At 50.2% G+C, this 21,783-nt stretch overlaps 1 protein-coding gene across 1 annotated transcript in view; it reads left to right on the forward strand.

The window, feature by feature from the left end:
* Nucleotides 1-6,561: 6,561 nt before the first annotated feature.
* The window catches only part of PPIL2 (peptidylprolyl isomerase like 2), a 280,729-nt gene continuing 265,507 nt past the window's right edge, over nt 6,562-21,783 (forward strand). The window contains exon 1 of the mRNA XM_069215327.1: nt 6,562-6,736. Within this exon, the coding sequence (XP_069071428.1) occupies nt 6,705-6,736 (32 nt within the window). The 5' untranslated portion in view covers nt 6,562-6,704. The remainder of the gene's footprint in view (nt 6,737-21,783) is intronic.

Consider the following 21,783-nt stretch of genomic DNA (forward strand, 5'->3'; position numbering starts at 1 on the left):
CAATCTCTCTCACTTCACTTGGCTCTATTGATTGCAACAATTGGTTCTTGTCTGCCCAGTTGGGTCTATATACTTTGAATACTCTAACTCCTCTCAAACCTGAGTTGGATTTTCTCCAGTGTTGGGGAATTGTTTCTTTATGCTCATTAAATCTGAAAGGGTCCAAGGTACATGAACCACAACTCTACCCCCAACTGCTGGTAGTACCTGAGCCAGAAGAGGGCTGAAGGGGATGGACCCTCATCATCACATGAGTCAAGCAAAGGGGGAGAGCCTTCTTAAGCGTTTGAGGGTGATCACAGGACTTCTCTCTCGCTGGTCTCTGTCCGACAGGGTAGAAGGTGCATGTGCTCTAGACCAGGGTTCTGCAAAGTCGGTCCTGGAGAGCCGGGTCAATGCCAGATTTTTAGCATATCCACATTTAGAAACACGTAGATTTCCACATTTAGAAACATGTAGATTTCTGAAACATCTTGTTTCTAAATGTGGATATGCTAAAAATCTGGCATGGATCCGGCTCTCCAGGACCGACTTTGCAGAACCCAGCTCTAGACCGATCCACAGTAGTGGGATCATCCTCCATCCTGGTTGTTGTATTGCCAGACAATCGAATCAACTTGCTTGCTTACATGTTAGCTCCTTGTGCTTCAGCTGCCGACTCTCCTGCGTGTGCTGCTCTGTTTCCAGTTGCAACTGCAGCGGCGTCCCTGACCCCAACAACTAGCACATGGAATACGTCCAACAAATCCACCTTCCTCGTATCCTCTCTCTCTTTACCCTTTTGTAGTTGAGTGATCTGGTGAAACATCTAGGGAGGAGGCTGAGCAGCTGGAGCACTGGTCTTAACCCTGTCCTTAAATTGGCTAGTTTGATATTCCAATTTTTCTTGAGTATCTTTCATACTCCAGACCTAGGAGTCATGCTTGGGCTTATGCTCTTCCTCATGACAATGGATGAAAAATGCCCATTATTCAGTGTCTATTTTGTTCTTGGGATTTTCCTGCCTTTTCCGTAGATTGGCTAATCTCTTTATGTCAATGGTCCCATGCGCCAGAAAGGTTTCTTCACTCCCTCAAGCATCTGCACATACGCTTACCATATAGTTGGTGCATAGTGTGGACAGAAGTCCCTTTTGGTCGGGGCTCATTACTTTTAGACTGTTCAGCCTCCATCACAATTCCATATGGTGCTCTAACATTCGGGCAGAAGAGAGAAGGGTCTGCAGACCTTGTGCTCTCAGTTCATCTGCTAGAGGGATGGAGGGTTGAAACAGAGACCAGGATAGGATTCCGTTCAGTTATAATTTCTCCTAGCTGATCTAATGTTGGAAGAAAGAGACAGTATCACACACTTGCACCCAAAAAAAACCTTGCATAAAAAAAAAAAAAAACTTGCATTAAAAAAAAAAAACCTTCAGTTTAAGCTCAGGGGATGGGAGTTCCTCTGAAAGTGTCCGGCGGCCGGATCAGAGGGTCTCTTTCTCTCACACGTTCATCGTTCAGGGGGCTATGTATCAGGTCCTGGCATCCTCCCCATTACTGCACTATTTCCAGAGCTTTCTCACTCTGTACCATGGGATCGACCTCAAGCTCACTTTTCCCTGTGTACTCCTCCTTGTCCGACCTGCCAATCCAATCTTCACTTATGTTCTTTCTGCTGTCTCGTACCCTGGCAACAGTTATGTCCACTGTTGAAACAATACATTAGTCACAAACAATGTAAGCTGCTAATAAACAGTAAACACTGGAAGACTTTTATTTCTATTTACCCATATCTATTTTTTCAAGTGTTAATTGTATTTATCCATATTTATTCTGTAGACAGTAACAGTTTGAAGTTGCAGCTAGTAACTGCCCACATTTACCACTTTACAGTACGTTGGGGGTTACCATCACAGTCCCAAAACATATCGATCGGTTGCCACTGCTTATAGAGTTAAGTACTACAGTGTGAATGCTGGCTGGAGGTGAGAAGGAAAGGCTTGTGGTCCAGGTGCCTACTGAGGGAAAGTGATGCTTTGCCTGCTGTTACAGCTGCAAGCAGGACTCTACAGCATGAACAACTTACCAGAACCTGGCATTGTATCAGATCCTGAAGAGATGAAGAAAGATCAAAGCTTTCTACAAATCAGGATGATGTGATGGGTATGGATAATGATTCCCACTGTGGAGGAATAAACCCTAATGATAACATGCCTAATTTATATTCCAGGGGAGAACTAGAGACCGAAATCGGAAGAGTTGTTTTGTATCTATTAACTTGCATTGGACGACACTGAGCCCAGGATCTCAAATTCTTTCTGTATTGGAGTGGGACACGTTGTAAGATTAATTTATATCCCAAGCATTCAGATTGAACGTTCTTGATCAAAGGTAGATAGGAAGAACAGACCGTGTCGTTTGTTTGGTGCTGAAGAATCATTAGAACACATCATTTGCCGATCTTCACACTTGAATGAGCTTCAGAAAAGGCTTCTAGATCACTTTTCACTGAGGAAAGCTACAGAGCTGTCTGTGAGGCTACTGCATTTTATTTTAGAGGTGATACCAATAAATCAATTGTTTATATTGTTGAGCTTTTCAGGTCAGCACTCATTCAAACTGATAGTCAAAAATGTTTGCTACACTTCCAAACTGCTTTTAACATAAATTTTATGTAGCTTTAAAGAGCTTTATGTCATTTCACTATATATACATCTTGCAATGTTCATGAATTTAGGCTGTGACTAATATTTCTTTTTTACTTTTTAAGTATGCGGCCAGCAAGTATGTATATAATGCTGCAGCATTTATTGTAAATTATGTTTTAATCTGTGCAATAAATATGTTATTGCACATTGGTGCTTTATGGACCAGGCGGTGGCGGGCTCTCATATATGGAAGGAGCCTTGGCTCCTACGTCAGCACAGGGCAGGAGGACTTTATTCTTCCCCGATTATGGGAGCAACGCTACGCATATGGGACGCGGTGGCCTGTTTATCGGGGCTGACGTCCTTTCCGTCCCCGATGACCCTCATAGGCGCGAATACTGATTTCGAGCCTGGATTCATCTGGAAGGCCTGAGGTGCTGGCATGAGGGGGGTTGCAAGAGGGTGGGAGGCCTTTTTGACGAACAAGGGGTGTTGTCCTTCGATCAGATACAGGAGACGTATGGCTTGTTGGAGGGAGATAGGCTGATGTATTATCAGATACGGCACTGGGCTCTCCTGCCGGCTAACAGAGCATTAATAGATAGGCCACTTACGCCTTTCGAGAAATGGCTGTTGCTAAAGAAGGATTATAAAAGGGCTATCTCAGAACTTTATCGGCTTCTGCAGGGGGCTAAGCGCCCGCCTAAGTCAAGGGGACAGTTTAGATGGGAGAGGGAGTTGGAGAGGGAATTTTCAGATGAGGATTGGGACAGCATATTCTATAGAATACACCACACAGCCTGTAATGCAGCAGGGACTGAGACATCATATAAAGTGAACTCCTACTGGTATTACACTCCAGCACGGATACATGCATGGGACCATGTTAAGTCTGACCTCTGCTGGAGGGGGTGTGGAGCCACAGGCACACTTGTGCATTTACTCTTGCACTGTCCCAAGCTCCATCGTTATTGGGAAAGCATTATAGATTATATTGATACAGCGTTCCATACTAAGATCCCTAGATTCCCATCGTACATTTTGTTGGGGCTGCCCAATACCCTTGCTTTTCCCTTGAGATCGCTAAAAGGGAGGCAGATGGCCCTGGCACTTAACGCAGCCTTACAGCTGATTCTAGCTCTATGGGGTACGGATAGGGTCCCGACGCGTGTCTCATGGCTCCAGAGGCTGTGGTTTATCCTCGCCATGGAGAAACTCACCCTAGCCTCCCAGCAGCGGATGGGAGAAATTAGTGTATTATGGAAGCCATTCCTTCAGATCCTGTCCACAGAATTCACTGAGTTGACATGCCCGGCTTATTTGAGAGTTTTGAGGCTGACTTGAACCTTGGTCAGAGTGCTGTGTGGAGAGATACTTGGGAGGGATGAGACTGGGCGAGGGGTAGAGGAGTGGAGAGACAGGAGGATGACATGGGCGCTGGAGGGGAAGCATTGTTGGTGTGTTTTTATTTATGTGTTTGCATGGTTCACATCTGCGGGACTTGCAGTCTGAAAGACTATTGGGCGTTGCCAGCCTGCTAACTGGACCGCAAAGAGGGGGCTGGTGGTGAGGTCCCTTTGGGCAAGGTTTTGGGATTTATTGGAGGGACTTCTGTCTGTAGATTTTGAGTTTTTACTGCGGTGATAAATTTCATCTACTGTCCTGCGATGTGCTGTTTTTGTATGTTTATACGTTCAAAATAATAAACAGATTTGATCCATAAATATGTTATTGCTACCAAGAGTAAGATGCCTAACAGACCATCATTTTTACTGGACAAATCGGGAGCTGCCCACCTAAATCTGGATTTTGCATGTATTCTATGATGTGGGCATATCTCTCAACCCACATCGTCTCCAAAGAGGGGTGATGTCCGGTGCTTTTGGCAGATAAACCATTCAAGTAACTGGAGTAATGAACTTTCTGGAAAAGGGAAGGCTTGTAGGTTGCTTCATCCCATTGAAGTTTATGGAAAGCATTGGCATGTTTTGGGGAAGAACTTAAATCTAATGATGAGGGTGAGTTGAGCGTTTTGTGTGTATCTTGTCCCTAAGGGATACTCATGTTATTGCTACACCTTGACTGCAACAGGAGTGGGCACCTTCAGGTCAATAGAAAATATAGGGTTGCCATCTTTCACAGAGCAATATAAAGGCTATTTATTTATGTTGTGAGTTTCTTGTTAGTAGTTAAATAGCAGTTTGTTATTTGCTGTGTATGAAAATATCCTTTGTTATTTTTTTAACTCTTCAATTCCACTTCTTGTTTGTTTTAAAAATCATGAAGTAACAAATCAAACCATTCGAAAATAATTTTGATGTGATCATATATTTTTTGTCTTTAATTTATATGTTAAAATGAATAAGATGTCACTTGTTGTTGATAATCCAAAATGTTTTTACTTGCTTTGACACAAAGGTACTGGCCATGCCAGCAAATTTTTGCACCTTGAAAACCTTATGTGTTGTGATACAAGTTCATCTGCTTAGTGTCAAGAAGAGGTGATTGTGACAAAAGTAAGCTGATATGCTCCTTAAGAAAACAACTATCTAGTTCATAAAACCACATCCTTCTGCTGGTGTAACACAAACAAATCAGTGAAAATCTGAAGAACAATGTAGCAGTTTCTAACTCAATTGAATTCCACAGGTCAAAGCAGTGTTTAGCAAACTGTGAGTTGGTTGCAAGTGCGTTTTTGGTGTGTCATGAAAGTCCAAGCAATAAATAAGTATGCATTTAAAATCTGTATTTATCTTGTTATATATGCTGCTCTTCAAACACATAGATCAAATTCCAGGCTATTTCTTCTTATAAATGCCTGCATATCTTTTTATATAGGGATTGATGTTTACAAAAGTAAAGTAAATTATGTGTCAATGTTGCGTGGGCACAGATAAAGGAAAGGCTATAGAATGCCATTTTTCATAATACACAAAATATAAATACCTGTAAATGAACTGTACAGATTCAACAGTTAGGAAAGCAAAAATGAAGCACTTTTCTGTAATTCAGAAGTGTGGTGGAAGCAAAGATTTGAGTAGGAACAAAAGAAATCAAGACTACTGGCTGATGCACAAATTATAAATATTCACGGAAACCCTATTTCCACACATAATCATATGTATACAGTATAGTTGTATCAGTAAAACAGTACATCTGTGCAAATTTCGTGCCCATTTTAATGGAAAATGTACTGTCTGTAAATGACAGTGCCCTAGCCTATGATTCATTAGTTGCATTAAAAATTGCCTGCCTATTGTCCATTAAAGCTAGGTGGGGCGCAAATGTTTGTTGTTCTAAAAAGAGGGTCCTGGTTCTAAAAAGTTTTGGAACTACTGGTTTAGAACTTTCCTACAGCGTTGAAGACACATTATTTATGACTAACTTAAGGAATGATACACAAGGTGCCTCATTCGCTTTTATTATCTACATTTGGCAGAAGCCCACTTTAGAAAGAGAAAGTGAAGCATTGAACAGCAGCATGGCGCCCGAAGCTGGCACACATTGGTAGCTACGTTAGCGGTCTAGTTCTCGATTCTAACTGTTGATTCCGGAAGTGAGTGGATAAAGATGCGAAGCAAGAGGAGGCCCTGGACGTTACCTTCTAGGGGTAAAGACTGAGCGGCCATCTTTGACTGGCCCCCTAAATAGTGTGTGCCACGGAAACCACTCATTAGGGGAGTTACTGGATTCAGAAAAAGTAAACTACTTAATGTTATTAAAGGTATATTGCATTGAAGAGTAGAAGGGAACGATATGCAGTTATTAAAGACACCGTTGTAGTTTCCGACGTACAACAAAATGAATCAACAACAATGCGGATAATCAGCCCTCTACAATAGTTTTCATTTTCTTCGTGCATTTCACGTGTCCCTCGGCCGCCCCCCTCAGGCCCCCGGGCGAGGACCCCGACCCTGCTCCGTTACAAGATGGCGGCGGCGGTGACTTCCGGTCAGCTGAGCGCGTCGCCACCGAGCTCTCTCCGGTGCTGAACCGTCTCTCCCTTCTCCCGGTGCACACAGGGTCCTCGCAGCGCCCCCGGTCTTCGCTCTGAGCCCCCGACCCGACCGCAGCCATGGGGAAGCGGCAGCACCAGAAGGACAAGATGTGAGTATCTCTTCCGACCCCTGGAACCGCCCGGGTCGGTCCTTGTTGTATTACACATTTATATTATCTTCTGACCTGGGCCCCCTGCCTGTGAACCCAGAGCCTGCACCGTACACTGCCTGTAAAACACAGAGCCTGCACCGTACACTGCCTGTAAAACACAGAGCCTGCACCGTACACTGCCTGTAAAACACAGAGCCTGCACCGTACACTGCCTGTAAAACACAGAGCTGCACCGTACACTGCCTGTGAACACAGAGCCTGCACCGTACACTGCCTGTGAAACTCAGAGCCTGCACCGTACACTGCCTGTAAAACACAGAGCCTGCACTGTACACTGCCTGTAAAACACAGAGCCTGCACCGTACACTGCCTGTGAACACAGAGCCTGCACCGTACACTGCCTGTGAACCCAGAGCCTGCACCGTACACTGCCTGTAAAACACAGAGCCTGCACCGTACACTGCCTGTAAAACTCAGAGCCTGCACCGTACACTGCCTGTAAAACACAGAGCCTGCACCGTACACTGCCTGTGAACACAGAGCCTGCACCGTACACTGCCTGTAAAACACAGAGCCTGCACCGTACACTGCCTGTGAACACAGAGCCTGCACCGTACACTGCCTGTGAAACTCAGAGCCTGCACCGTACACTGCCTGTAAAACACAGAGCCTGCACTGTACACTGCCTGTAAAACACAGAGCCTGCACCGTACACTGCCTGTGAACACAGAGCCTGCACCGTACACTGCCTGTGAACCCAGAGCCTGCACCGTACACTGCCTGTAAAACACAGAGCCTGCACCGTACACTGCCTGTAAAACTCAGAGCCTGCACCGTACACTGCCTGTAAAACACAGAGCCTGCACCGTACACTGCCTGTGAACACAGAGCCTGCACCGTACACTGCCTGTAAAACACAGAGCCTGCACCGTACACTGCCTGTGAACACAGAGCCTGCACCGTACACTGCCTGTAAAACACAGAGCCTGCACCGTACACTGCCTGTAAAACACAGAGCCTGCACCGTACACTGCCTGTGAACACAGAGCCTGCACCGTACACTGCCTGTAAAACTCAGAGCCTGCACCGTACACTGCCTGTAAAACACAGAGCCTGCACCGTACACTGCCTGTAAAACTCAGAGCCTGCACCGTACACTGCCTGTAAAACACAGAGCCTTCACCGTACACTGCCTGTAAAACTCAGAGCCTGCACCGTACACTGCCTGTAAAACTCAGAGCCTGCACCGTACACTGCCTGTAAAACACAGAGCCTGCACCGTACACTGCCTGTGAACACAGAGCCTGCACCGTACACTGCCTGTGAAACTCAGAGCCTGCACCGTACACTGCCTGTAAAACACAGAGCCTGCACCGTACACTGCCTGTAAAACACAGAGCCTGCACCGTACACTGCCTGTGAAACTCAGAGCCTGCACCGTACACTGCCTGTGAAACACAGAGCCTGCACCGTACACTGCCTGTGAACACAGAGCCTGCACCGTACACTGCCTGTAAAACTCAGAGCCTGCACCGTACACTGCCTGTAAAACACAGAGCCTGCACCGTACACTGCCTGTGAAACTCAGAGCCTGCACCGTACACTGCCTGTAAAACACAGAGCCTGCACCGTACACTGCCTGTGAAACTCAGAGCCTGCACCGTACACTGCCTGTAAAACACAGAGCCTGCACCGTACACTGCCTGTAAAACACAGAGCCTGCACCGTACACTGCCTGTGAACACAGAGCCTGCACCGTACACTGCCTGTAAAACACAGAGCCTGCACCGTACACTGCCTGTAAAACACAGAGCCTGCACCGTACACTGCCTGTGAACACAGAGCCTGCACCGTACACTGCCTGTAAAACACAGAGCCTGCACCGTACACTGCCTGTAAAACACAGAGCTGCACCGTACACTGCCTGTAAAACACAGAGCCTGCACCGTACACTGCCTGTGAACACAGAGCCTGCACCGTACACTGCCTGTAAAACACAGAGCTGCACCGTCCACTGCCTGTAAAACACAGAGCCTGCACCGTACACTGCCTGTAAAACACAGAGCCTGCACTGTACACTGCCTGTAAAACACAGAGCCTGCACCGTACACTGCCTGTGAACACAGAGCCTGCACCGTACACTGCCTGTGAACACAGAGCCTGCACCGTACACTGCCTGTGAACACAGAGCCTGCACCGTACACTGCCTGTGAAACTCAGAGCCTGCACCGTACACTGCCTGTGAAACTCAGAGCCTGCACCGTACACTGCCTGTAAAACTCAGAGCCTGCACTGTACACTGCCTGTAAAACACAGAGCCTGCACCGTACACTGCCTGTAAAACACAGAGCCTGCACCGTACACTGCCTGTAAAACTGAGAGCCTGCACCGTACACTGCCTGTAAAACTCAGAGCCTGCACCGTACACTGCCTGTAAAACTCAGAGCCTGCACCGTACACTGCCTGTGAACACAGAGCCTGCACCGTACACTGCCTGTGAACACAGAGCCTGCACCGTACACTGCCTGTGAAACACAGAGCTGCACCGTACACTGCCTGTAAAACTCAGAGCCTGCACCGTACACTGCCTGTAAAACTCAGAGCCTGCACCGTACACTGCCTGTAAAACACAGAGCCTGCACCGTACACTGCCTGTAAAACTCAGAGCCTGCACCGTACACTGCCTGTAAAACACAGAGCCTGCACCGTACACTGCCTGTAAAACACAGAGCCTGCACCGTACACTGCCTGTAAAACACAGAGCCTGCACCGTACACTGCCTGTAAAACACAGAGCTGCACCGTACACTGCCTGTAAAACACAGAGCCTGCACCGTACACTGCCTGTAAAACACAGAGCTGCACCGTACACTGCCTGTAAAAAACAGAGCCTGCACCGTACACTGCCTGTAAAACACAGAGCTGCACCGTACACTGCCTGTAAAACACAGAGCCTGCACCGTACACTGCCTGTAAAACTCAGAGCCTGCACCGTACACTGCCTGTGAAACACAGAGCTGCACCGTACACTGCCTGTAAAACACAGAGCTGCACCGTACACTGCCTGTAAAACACAGAGCTGCACCGTACACTGCCTGTAAAACACAGAGCCTGCACCGTACACTGCCTGTAAAACACAGAGCCTGCACCGTACACTGCCTGTAAAACACAGAGCCTGCACCGTACACTGCCTGTAAAACACAGAGCCTGCACCGTACACTGCCTGTAAAACACAGAGCCTGCACCGTACACTGCCTGTAAAACACAGAGCTGCACCGTACACTGCCTGTAAAACACAGAGCCTGCACCGTACACTGCCTGTAAAACACAGAGCCTGCACCGTACACTGCCTGTAAAACTCAGAGCCTGCACCGTACACTGCCTGTGAAACAGAGCTGCACCGTACACTGCCTGTAAAACACAGAGCTGCACCGTACACTGCCTGTAAAACACAGAGCCTGCACCGTACACTGCCTGTAAAACTCAGAGCCTGCACCGTACACTGCCTGTGAAACACAGAGCCTGCACCGTACACTGCCTGTAAAACACAGAGCTGCACCGTACACTGCCTGTAAAACACAGAGCCTGCACCGTACACTGCCTGTAAAACACAGAGCCTGCACCGTACACTGCCTGTAAAACACAGAGCCTGCACCGTACACTGCCTGTAAAACACAGAGCCTGCACCGTACACTGCCTGTAAAACACAGAGCCTGCACCGTACACTGCCTGTAAAACACAGAGCTGCACCGTACACTGCCTGTAAAACACAGAGCCTGCACCGTACACTGCCTGTAAAACACAGAGCCTGCACCGTACACTGCCTGTAAAACTCAGAGCCTGCACCGTACACTGCCTGTGAAACAGAGCTGCACCGTACACTGCCTGTAAAACACAGAGCTGCACCGTACACTGCCTGTAAAACACAGAGCTGCACCGTACACTGCCTGTAAAACACAGAGCTGCACCGTACACTGCCTGTAAAACACAGAGCCTGCACCGTACACTGCCTGTAAAACACAGAGCTGCACCGTACACTGCCTGTAAAACACAGAGCCTGCACCGTACACTGCCTGTAAAACACAGAGCCTGCACCGTACACTGCCTGTAAAACTCAGAGCCTGCACCGTACACTGCCTGTGAAACAGAGCTGCACCGTACACTGCCTGTAAAACACAGAGCTGCACCGTACACTGCCTGTAAAACACAGAGCTGCACCGTACACTGCCTGTAAAACACAGAGCTGCACCGTACACTGCCTGTAAAACACAGAGCCTGCACCGTACACTGCCTGTAAAACACAGAGCTGCACCGTACACTGCCTGTGAACACAGAGCCTGCACCGTACACTGCCTGTGAACACAGAGCCTGCACCGTACACTGCCTGTGAACACAGAGCCTGCACCGTACACTGCCTGTAAAACACAGAGCTGCACCGTACACTGCCTGTAAAACACAGAGCTGCACCGTACACTGCCTGTAAAACACAGAGCTGCACCGTACACTGCCTGTAAAACACAGAGCTGCACCGTACACTGCCTGTAAAACACTGAGCTGCACTGTACACTGTGTGTGACCCTGCCTGTAAAACACAGAGCTGCAACGTACACTGCCTGTAAAACACAGAGCTGCACCGTACACTGCCTGTAAAACACAGAGCTGCACCGTACACTGCCTGTAAAACACAGAGCCTGCACCGTACACTGCCTGTGAACACAGAGCCTGCACCGTACACTGCCTGTGAACACAGAGCCTGCACCGTACACTGCCTGTAAACACAGAGCCTGCACCGTACACTGCCTGTGAACACAGAGCCTGCACCGTACACTGCCTGAGACCCTGCCTGTAAAACACAGAGCCTGCACCGTACACTGCCTGTAAAACACAGAGCCTGCACTGTACACTGCCTGTGAACACAGAGCCTGCACCGTACACTGCCTGAGACCCTGCCTGTAAAACACAGAGCCTGCACCGTACACTGCCTGTAAAACACAGAGCCTGCACCGTACACTGCCTGTGAACACAGAGCCTGCACCGTACACTGCCTGTGAACACAGAGCCTGCACCGTACACTGCCTGTGAACACAGAGCCTGCACCGTACACTGCCTGTAAAACACAGAGCCTGCACCGTACACTGCCTGTGAACACAGAGCCTGCACCGTACACTGCCTGTGAACACAGAGCCTGCACCGTACACTGCCTGTGAACACAGAGCCTGCACCGTACACTGCCTGTAAAACACAGAGCCTGCACCGTACACTGCCTGTAAAACACAGAGCCTGCACCGTACACTGCCTGTAAAACACAGAGCCTGCACCGTACACTGCCTGTGAACACAGAGCGTGCACCGTACACTGCCTGTGAACACAGAGCGTGCACCGTACACTGCCTGTAAAACTCAGAGCCTGCACCGTACACTGCCTGTAAAACACAGAGCCTGCACCGTACACTGCCTGTGAACACAGAGCCTGCACCGTACACTGCCTGTGAACACAGAGCCTGCACCGTACACTGCCTGTGAACACAGAGCCTGCACCGTACACTGCCTGTGAACACAGAGCCTGCACCGTACACTGCCTGTGAACACAGAGCCTGCACCGTACACTGCCTGTGAACACAGAGCCTGCACCGTACACTGCCTGTGAACACAGAGCCTGCACCGTACACTGCCTGTGAACACAGAGCCTGCACCGTACACTGCCTGTGAACACAGAGCCTGCACCGTACACTGCCTGTGAACACAGAGCCTGCACCGTACACTGCCTGTAAAACACAGAGCCTGCACCGTACACTGCCTGTAAAACACAGCCTGCACCGTACACTGCCTGTAAAACACAGAGCCTGACACAGAGCCTGCACCGTACACTGCCTGTAAAACACAGAGCCTGCACCGTACACTGCCTGTAAAACACAGAGCCTGCACCGTACACTGCCTGTAAAACACAGAGCCTGCACCGTACACTGCCTGTGAACACAGAGCCTGCACCGTACACTGCCTGTGAACACAGAGCCTGCACCGTACACTGCCTGTGAACACAGAGCCTGCACCGTACACTGCCTGTAAAACACAGAGCCTGCACCGTACACTGCCTGTGAACACAGAGCGTGCACCGTACACTGCCTGTGAACACAGAGCCTGCACCGTACACTGCCTGTAAAACTCAGAGCCTGCACCGTACACTGCCTGTAAAACACAGAGCCTGCACCGTACACTGCCTGTGAACACAGAGCCTGCACCGTACACTGCCTGTAAAACACAGAGCCTGCACCGTACACTGCCTGTGAACACAGAGCCTGCACCGTACACTGCCTGTGAACACAGAGCCTGCACCGTACACTGCCTGTGAACACAGAGCCTGCACCGTACACTGCCTGTAAAACACAGAGCCTGCACCGTACACTGCCTGTAAAACACAGAGCCTGCACCGTACACTGCCTGTAAAACACAGAGCCTGCACCGTACACTGCCTGTAAAACACAGAGCCTGCACCGTACACTGCCTGTAAAACACAGAGCCTGCACCGTACACTGCCTGTAAAACACAGAGCCTGCACCGTACACTGCCTGTGAACACAGAGCCTGCACCGTACACTGCCTGTAAAACACAGAGCCTGCACCGTACACTGCCTGTGAACACAGAGCGTGCACCGTACACTGCCTGTAAAACACAGAGCTGCACCGTACACTGCCTGTGAACACAGAGCCTGCACCGTACACTGCCTGTAAAACACAGAGCCTGCACCGTACACTGCCTGTAAAACACAGAGCCTGCACCGTACACTGCCTGTAAAACACAGAGCCTGCACCGTACACTGCCTGTGAACACAGAGCCTGCACCGTACACTGCCTGTAAAACACAGAGCCTGCACCGTACACTGCCTGTGAACACAGAGCCTGCACCGTACACTGCCTGTAAAACACAGAGCCTGCACCGTACACTGCCTGTAAAACACAGAGCCTGCACCGTACACTGCCTGTAAAACACAGAGCCTGCACCGTACACTGCCTGTAAAACACAGAGCCTGCACCGTACACTGCCTGTAAAACACAGAGCCTGCACCGTACACTGCCTGTAAAACACAGAGCCTGCACCGTACACTGCCTGTAAAACACAGAGCCTGCACCGTACACTGCCTGTAAAACACAGCCTGCACCGTACACTGCCTGTAAAACACAGAGCCTGCACCGTACACTGCCTGTGAACACAGAGCCTGCACCGTACACTGCCTGTGAACACAGAGCCTGCACCGTACACTGCCTGTGAACACAGAGCCTGCACCGTACACTGCCTGTAAAACTCAGAGCCTGCACCGTACACTGCCTGTAAAACTCAGAGCCTGCACCGTACACTGCCTGTAAAACACAGAGCTGCACCGTACACTGCCTGTAAAACACAGAGCTGCACTGTACACTGCCTGTAAAACACAGAGCTGCACTGTACACTGCCTGTAAAACACAGAGCTGCACTATACACTGCCTGAGAGCCTGCCTGTAAAACACAGAGCTGCACTGTACACTGCCTGTAAAACACAGAACCTGCACCGTATACTGCCTGTAAAACACAGAGCGTGCACCGTACACTGCCTATAAAACAGAGCCTGCATCGTACACTGCCTATAAAACAGAGCCTGCACCGTACACTGCCTATAAAACAGAGCCTGCACCGTACACTGCCTGTAAAACACAGAGCCTGCACCGTACACTGCCTGTAAAACACAGAGCCTGCACCGTACACTGCCTGTAAAACACAGAGCCTGCACTGTACACTGCCTGTAAAACACAGAGCCTGCACCGTACACTGCCTGTGAACACAGAGCCTGCACCGTACACTGCCTGTGAACACAGAGCCTGCACCGTACACTGCCTGTGAACACAGAGCCTGCACCGTACACTGCCTGTAAAACACAGAGCCTGCACCGTACACTGCCTGTGAACACAGAGCCTGCACCGTACACTGCCTGTAAAACACAGAGCCTGCACCGTACACTGCCTGTAAAACACAGAGCCTGCACCGTACACTGCCTGTAAAACTCAGAGCTTGCACCGTACACTGCCTGTAAAACACTGAGCTGCACTGTACACTGCTGTAACCCTGCCTGTAAAACTCAGAGCCTGCACCGTACACTGCCTGTAAAACACTGAGCTGCACCGTACACTGCCTGTAAAACACAGAGCTGCACCGTACACTGCCTGAGACCCTGCCTGTAAAACACAGAGCCTGCACTGTACACTGCCTGTAAAACACTGAGCTGCACCGTACACTGCCTGAGACCCTGCCTGTAAAACAGAGCTGCACCGTACACTGCCTGTAAAACACAGAGCCTGCACCGTACACTGCCTGTAAAACTCAGAGCCTGCACCGTACACTGCCTGTAAAACACAGAGCCTGCACCGTACACTGCCTGTAAAACTCAGAGCCTGCACCGTACACTGCCTGTAAAACTCAGAGCCTGCACCGTACACTGCCTGTAAAACTCAGAGCCTGCACCGTACACTGCCTGTAAAACTCAGAGCCTGCACCGTACACTGCCTGTAAAACTCAGAGCCTGCACCGTACACTGCCTGTAAAACACAGAGCCTGCACCGTACACTGCCTGTAAAACTCAGAGCCTGCACCGTACACTGCCTGTAAAACTCAGAGCCTGCACCGTACACTGCCTGTAAAACTCAGAGCCTGCACCGTACACTGCCTGTAAAACAGAGCTGCACTGTGCACTGCCTGTAAAACACTGAGCTGCACTGTACACTGCGTGTAACCCTGCCTGTAAAACACTGAGCTGCACCGTACACTGCCTGTAAAACACTGAGCTGCACCGTACACTGCCTGTAAAACACAGAGCTGCACCGTACACTGCCTGAGACCCTGCCTGTAAAACACAGAGCCTGCACCGTACACTGCCTGTAAAACACAGAGCCTGCACCGTACACTGCCTGTGAACACAAAGCCTGCACCGTACACTGCCTGTGAACACAGAGCCTGCACCGTACACTGCCTGTGAACACAGAGCCTGCACCGTACACTGCCTGTAAAACACAGAGCCTGCACCGTACACTGCCTGTGAACACAGAGCCTGCACCGTACACTGCCTGTAAAACACAGAGCCTGCACCGTACACTGCCTGTAAAACACAGAGCCTGCACCGTACACTGCCTGTAAAACACAGAGCTGCACCGTACACTGCCTGTAAAACACAGAGCCTGCACCGTACACTGCCTGTAAAACTCAGAGCCTGCACCGTACACTGCCTGTAAAACTCAGAGCCTGCACCGTACACTGCCTGTAAAACTCAGAGCCTGCACCGTACACTGCCTGTAAAACTCAGAGCCTGCACCGTACACTGCCTGTAAAACTCAGAGCCTGCACCGTACACTGCCTGTAAAACTCAGAGCCTGCACCGTACACTGCCTGTAAAACTCAGAGCCTGCACCGTACACTGCCTGTGAACACAGAGCCTGCACCGTACACTGCCTGTAAAACACAGAGCTGCACCGTACACTGCCTGTAAAACACTGAGCTGCACTGTACACTGCTGTAACCCTGCCTGTAAAACACTGAGCTGCACCGTACACTGCCTGTAAAACACTGAGCTGCACCGTACACTGCCTGTAAAACACAGAGCTGCACCGTACACTGCCTGAGACCCTGCCTGTAAAACACAGAGCCTGCACTGTACACTGCCTGTAAAACACTGAGCTGCACCGTACACTGCCTGAGACCCTGCCTGTAAAACACTGAGCTGCACCGTACACTGCCTGAGACCCTGCCTGTAAAACACAGAGCCTGCACCGTACACTGCCTGAGACCCTGTCTTTAAAACACTGAGCTGCACCATACACTGCCTGTAAAACACTGAGCTGCACCGCACACTGCCTGAGACCCTGCCTGTAAAACACTGAGCTGCACTGTACACTGCGTGTGACCCTGCCTGTAAAACACAGAACCTGCACTGTACACTGCCTGTAAAACACAGAGCTGCACTGTACACTGCGTGTGACCCTGCCTGTAAAACACAGAACCTGCACTGTACACTGCCTGTGACCCTGCCTGTAAAACACAGAACCTGCACTGTACACTGCCTGTAAAACACAGAGCTGCACTATACACTGCCTGAGACCCTGCCTGTAAAACACTGAGCTGCACTGTACACTGCGTGTGATCCTGCCTGTAAAACACAGAACCTGCAGTGTACACTGCCTGTAAAACACAGAGCTGCACTGTACACTGCCTGTAAAACACAGAGCTGCACTGTACACTGCCTGTAAAACAGAGAGCGGGCACCGTACACTGCCTGAGACCCTGTCTGTAAAACACAGAGCTGCACTGTACACTGCACGTGACCCTGCCTGTAAAACACAGAGCTGCACTATACACTGCCTGAGACCCTGCCGGTAAAACACAGAGATGCACTGTACACTGCCTGTAAAACACAGAGATGCACTATACACTGCCTGTAAAACACAGAGCGTGCACCTTACACTGCCTGAGACCCTGCCTGTAAAACACATAACCTGCACCGTATACTGCCTGTGTCCCTGCCTGTAAAACACAGAAGGTGCACCGTACACTGCCTGAGACCCTGTCTTTAAAACACAGAGCTGCACCGTACACTGCCTATAAAACACCGAGCTGCACCGTACACTGCCTGTAAAACACCGAGCTGCACCGTACACTGCCTGTAAAACACTGAGCTGCACCGTACACTGCCTGAGACCCTGTCTTTAAAACACTGAGCTGCACCGTACACTGCCTGAGACCCTGTCTTTAAAACACTGAGCTGCACCGTACACTGCCTGAGACCCTGTCTTTAAAACACTGAGCTGCACCGTACACTGCCTGAGACCCTGTCTTTAAAACACTGAGCTGCACCGTACACTGCCTGAGACCCTGTCTTTAAAACACTGAGCTGCACTGTACACTGCCTGTAAAACACAGAGCTGCACTATACACTGCCTGAGACCCTGCCTGTAAAACACAGAGCTGCACTGTACACTGCCTGTAAAACACAGAGCTGCACTGTACACTGCCTGTAAAACAGAGAGCGGGCACCGTACACTGCCTGTGACCCTGCCGGTAAAACAGAGATGCACTGTACACTGCCTGTAAAACACAGAGCTGCACTATACACTGCCCGAGACCCTGTCTGTAAAACACAGAGCTGCACTGTACACTGCCTGTAAAACACAGAGCTGCACTGTACACTGCCTGTAAAACACAGAGCTGCACTGTACACTGCCTGTAAAACAGAGAGCGGGCACCGTACACTGCCTGTGACCCTGCCGGTAAAACACAGATGCACTGTACACTGCCTGTAAAACACAGAGCGTGCAACTTACACTGCCTGAAAAACACAGAGCATGCACCATACACTGCCTGAGACCCTGCCTGTAAAACACATAACCTGCACCGTATACTGCCTGTAAAACACAGAGCTTGCACCGTACACTGCCTGAGACTCTGCTTGTAAAACACTGAGCTGCACCGTACACTGCCTGTAAAACACAGAGCTGCACACTTGTGACCCTTCCTGTAAAACACAGAGCTGCACCATACACTGCCTGTAAAACACAGAGCTGCACTGTACACTGCTGTAACCCTGCCTGTAAAACACAGAGCGTGCACCATACACTGCCTGAGACCCTGTCTGTAAAACACTGAGCTGCACCGTACACTGCCTGTAAAACACAGAGCTGCACCGTCCACTGCCTGAGACCCTGCCTGTAAAACACTGACCTGCACACCTGTGACCCTGCCTGTAAAACACAGAGCTGCACCATACACTGCCTGTAAAACACAGAGCTGCACTGTACACTGCTGTAACCCTGCCTGTAAAACACAGAGCATGCACCATACACTGCCTGAGACCCTGCCTGTAAAACACAGAGCTGCACCTTACACTGCCTGTAAAACACAGAGCATGCACCATACACTGCCTGAGACCCTGCCTGTAAAACACAGAGTTGCACCTTACACTGCCTGTAAAACACAGAGCTGCACTGTACACTGCCTGAGACCCTGCTTGTAAAATACAGAGCTGCACCATACACTGCATGAGACCCTGTCTGTAAAACACAGAGCTGCACTGTACACTGCCTGTGACCCTGCCTGTAAAACACTGACCTGCACACCTGTGACCCTGCCTGTAAAACACAGAGCTGCACCATACACTGCCTGTAAAACACAGAGCTGCACTGTACACTGCTGTAACCCTGCCTGTAAAACAGAGCCTGCACCGTACACTGCCTGTAAAACACAGAGCCTGCACCGTACACTGCCTGTAAAACACAGAGCTGCACCATACACTGCCTGTAAAACACTGAGCTGCACTGTACACTGTGTGTGACCCTGCCTGTAAAACACAGAACCTGCACCGTACACTGGCTGTGACCCTGCCTGTAAAACACAGAACTTGCACCGTACACTGCCTGTAAACACTGAGCTGCACCATACACTGCCTCTGACCTTGCCTGTAAAACACAGAGCCTGCACCGTACACTGCCTATAAAACACAGAGCTGCACCATACACTGCCTGTAAAACACTGAGCTGCACTGTACACTGCGTGTGACACTGCCTGTAAAACACAGAACCTGCACTGTACACTGCCTGTGACCCTGCCTGTAAAACACAGAACCTGCACCTACACTGACTGTAAAACACAGAACCTGCACCGTACACTGGCTGTGGCCCTGCCTGTAAAACACAGAGCCTGCACCATACACTGCCTGTAAAACACAGAACCTACACCGTACACTGGCTGTGACCCTGCCTGTAAAACACCGAGCTGCACCATACATTGCCTGTAAAACACTGAGCTGCACCATACACTGCCTGTGACCTTGCCTGTACAACACAGAACCTGCACCTTACACTGCCTGTGACCCTGCCTGTAAAACATAGAACTTGCACCGTACACTGCCGGTAAAACACAGAACCTGCACCGTACACTGGCTGTGGCGCTGCCTGTAAAACACAGAACTTGCACCGTACACTGCCTGTAATACACAGAGCAGCACCGTACACTGCCTGTGACCCTGCCTGTAAAACACTGCCTGTAAAACAGAGTCTACACTGTACACTTCCTGTGACCCTGCCTGTAAAACACCGAGCCTGCACCATACACTGCCTGTAAAACACAGAACCTGCCCCGTACACTAGCTGTGACCCTGCCTGTAAAACACAGAACTTGCACCGTACACTGCCTGTAAATACTGAGCTGCACCATACACTGCCTCTGACCTTCCCTGTAAAACACAGAACCTGCACCGTACACTGCCTGTGACGCTGCCTGTAAAACACAGAACTTGCACCGTACACTGCCTGTAAAACACAGCGCCTGCACGGTACACCGCCTTAACTCCCAGCAAACCCTGCCTGTACTGCCTGCACTGTACACAGCATGTACTCCCCGCACAGAGGCTGTGCTCCCTGCAAACCCTGCGAGTACTCCCTGCACATCCTTTATATACTATGGACAGCCTGTACTCCCTGCACACCTTGCCTATACCACAGCCTGTACTCCCTGCAAACTGTGCCAGTACTCCCTGCACATCCTGCCTATACTACAGACTCCCTGTACAGAGCCTGCACCGTACACAGCATGTACTCCCTGCACAGAGCCTGTACCGCAGACATCCTGTGCTGCCTGCAAATCATGCAAACCCTGCCAGTACTCCCTGCACATCCTCTCTATACTACAGACCAGCCTGTACTCCCTGCACACCCTACCAGTACTCTTTGCACACCCTGCCTATATCACAGACAGCCTGCAAACCATGCCAGTACCCCCTGCACACCCTGCCAATACTACAGACAGCCTGTACTCCCTGTACAGAGCCTGCACCGTACACAGCATGTACTCCCTGCACAGAGCCTGTACCTCAGACAGCCTGTGCTGCCTGCAAATCAAGCAAACCCTGCCAGTACTCCCTGCACATCCTATCTATACTACAGGCAGCTGGTACTCCCTGCACACCCTACCAGTACTCCCTGCACATCATGTCTATACTACAGACAGCCTGTCTGTACTCCATGCACAGAGCCTGACCGTACACAGCATGTACTCCCTGCAGATCCTGCCTGTACTCTCTGCACATCCTGTCTGTACTACAGAGAGCCTGTACTGCCTGCCTAGAGCCTGTACCTCTGCCTGTATAACACAGCCTTTGCCGTACGTAGCCTGTACTCCCTGCAGATCCTGTTTGTACTCTCTGCACATCCTGTCTGTACTACAGAGAGCCTGTACTGCCTGCCTAGAGCCTGTACCTCTGCCTGTGTAGCACATCCTTTGCCGTACATAGCCTGTACTGCCTGCAGATCTTGTTTGTACTCTCTGCACATCCTGTCTGTACTACAGAGAGCCTGTCCCTCTGCCTGTGTAGCACAGCCTTTGCTGTACACAGCCTGTACTTCCTGCAGATCCTTTCTGCACATCCTGTCTGTACTACAAACACCCTGTACTGCCTGCATAGAGCCTGTATAACACAGCGTTTGCCGTACACAGCCTGTACTCCCTGCTGATCCTGTCTGTACTCTGCAAACATGTCTGTACTACAGAGAGCCTGTACTGCCTACATAGAGCCTGCACCTCTGCTTGTATAACACAGCCTTTGCCGTACACAGCCTGTACTCCCTCCAGAGCCTGTCTGTACTCTCTGAACATCCTGTCTGTACTACATAGAGCCTGTACTGCCTGCATGGAGCCTGCACTTCTGCCTGTATAACACAGCCTTTGCCGAACACAGCCTGTACTCCCTGCAGATCCTGTCTGTACTCTGCACATCCTGTCTGTACTACAGAGAGCCTGTACTGCCTGCATAGGTCCTGTATCTCTGCCTGTATAACACAGCCTTTGCCGTACATAGCCTGTACTGCCTGCAGATCCTGTCTGTACTCTCTAGACATCCTGTCTGTACTACAGAGAGCCTGTACTGCCTGCATAGAGCCTGTACCTCTCCCTGTATAACACAGCCTTTGCCGTACACAGCCTGTACTGCTGCAGATCCTGTCTGTACTGCCTCCAGATCCTGTCTACTACAGAGAGCCTG

Source organism: Pleurodeles waltl, chromosome 11, assembly GCF_031143425.1.
Source record: "Pleurodeles waltl isolate 20211129_DDA chromosome 11, aPleWal1.hap1.20221129, whole genome shotgun sequence".
NCBI classification, from domain to species: domain Eukaryota; kingdom Metazoa; phylum Chordata; class Amphibia; order Caudata; family Salamandridae; genus Pleurodeles; species Pleurodeles waltl.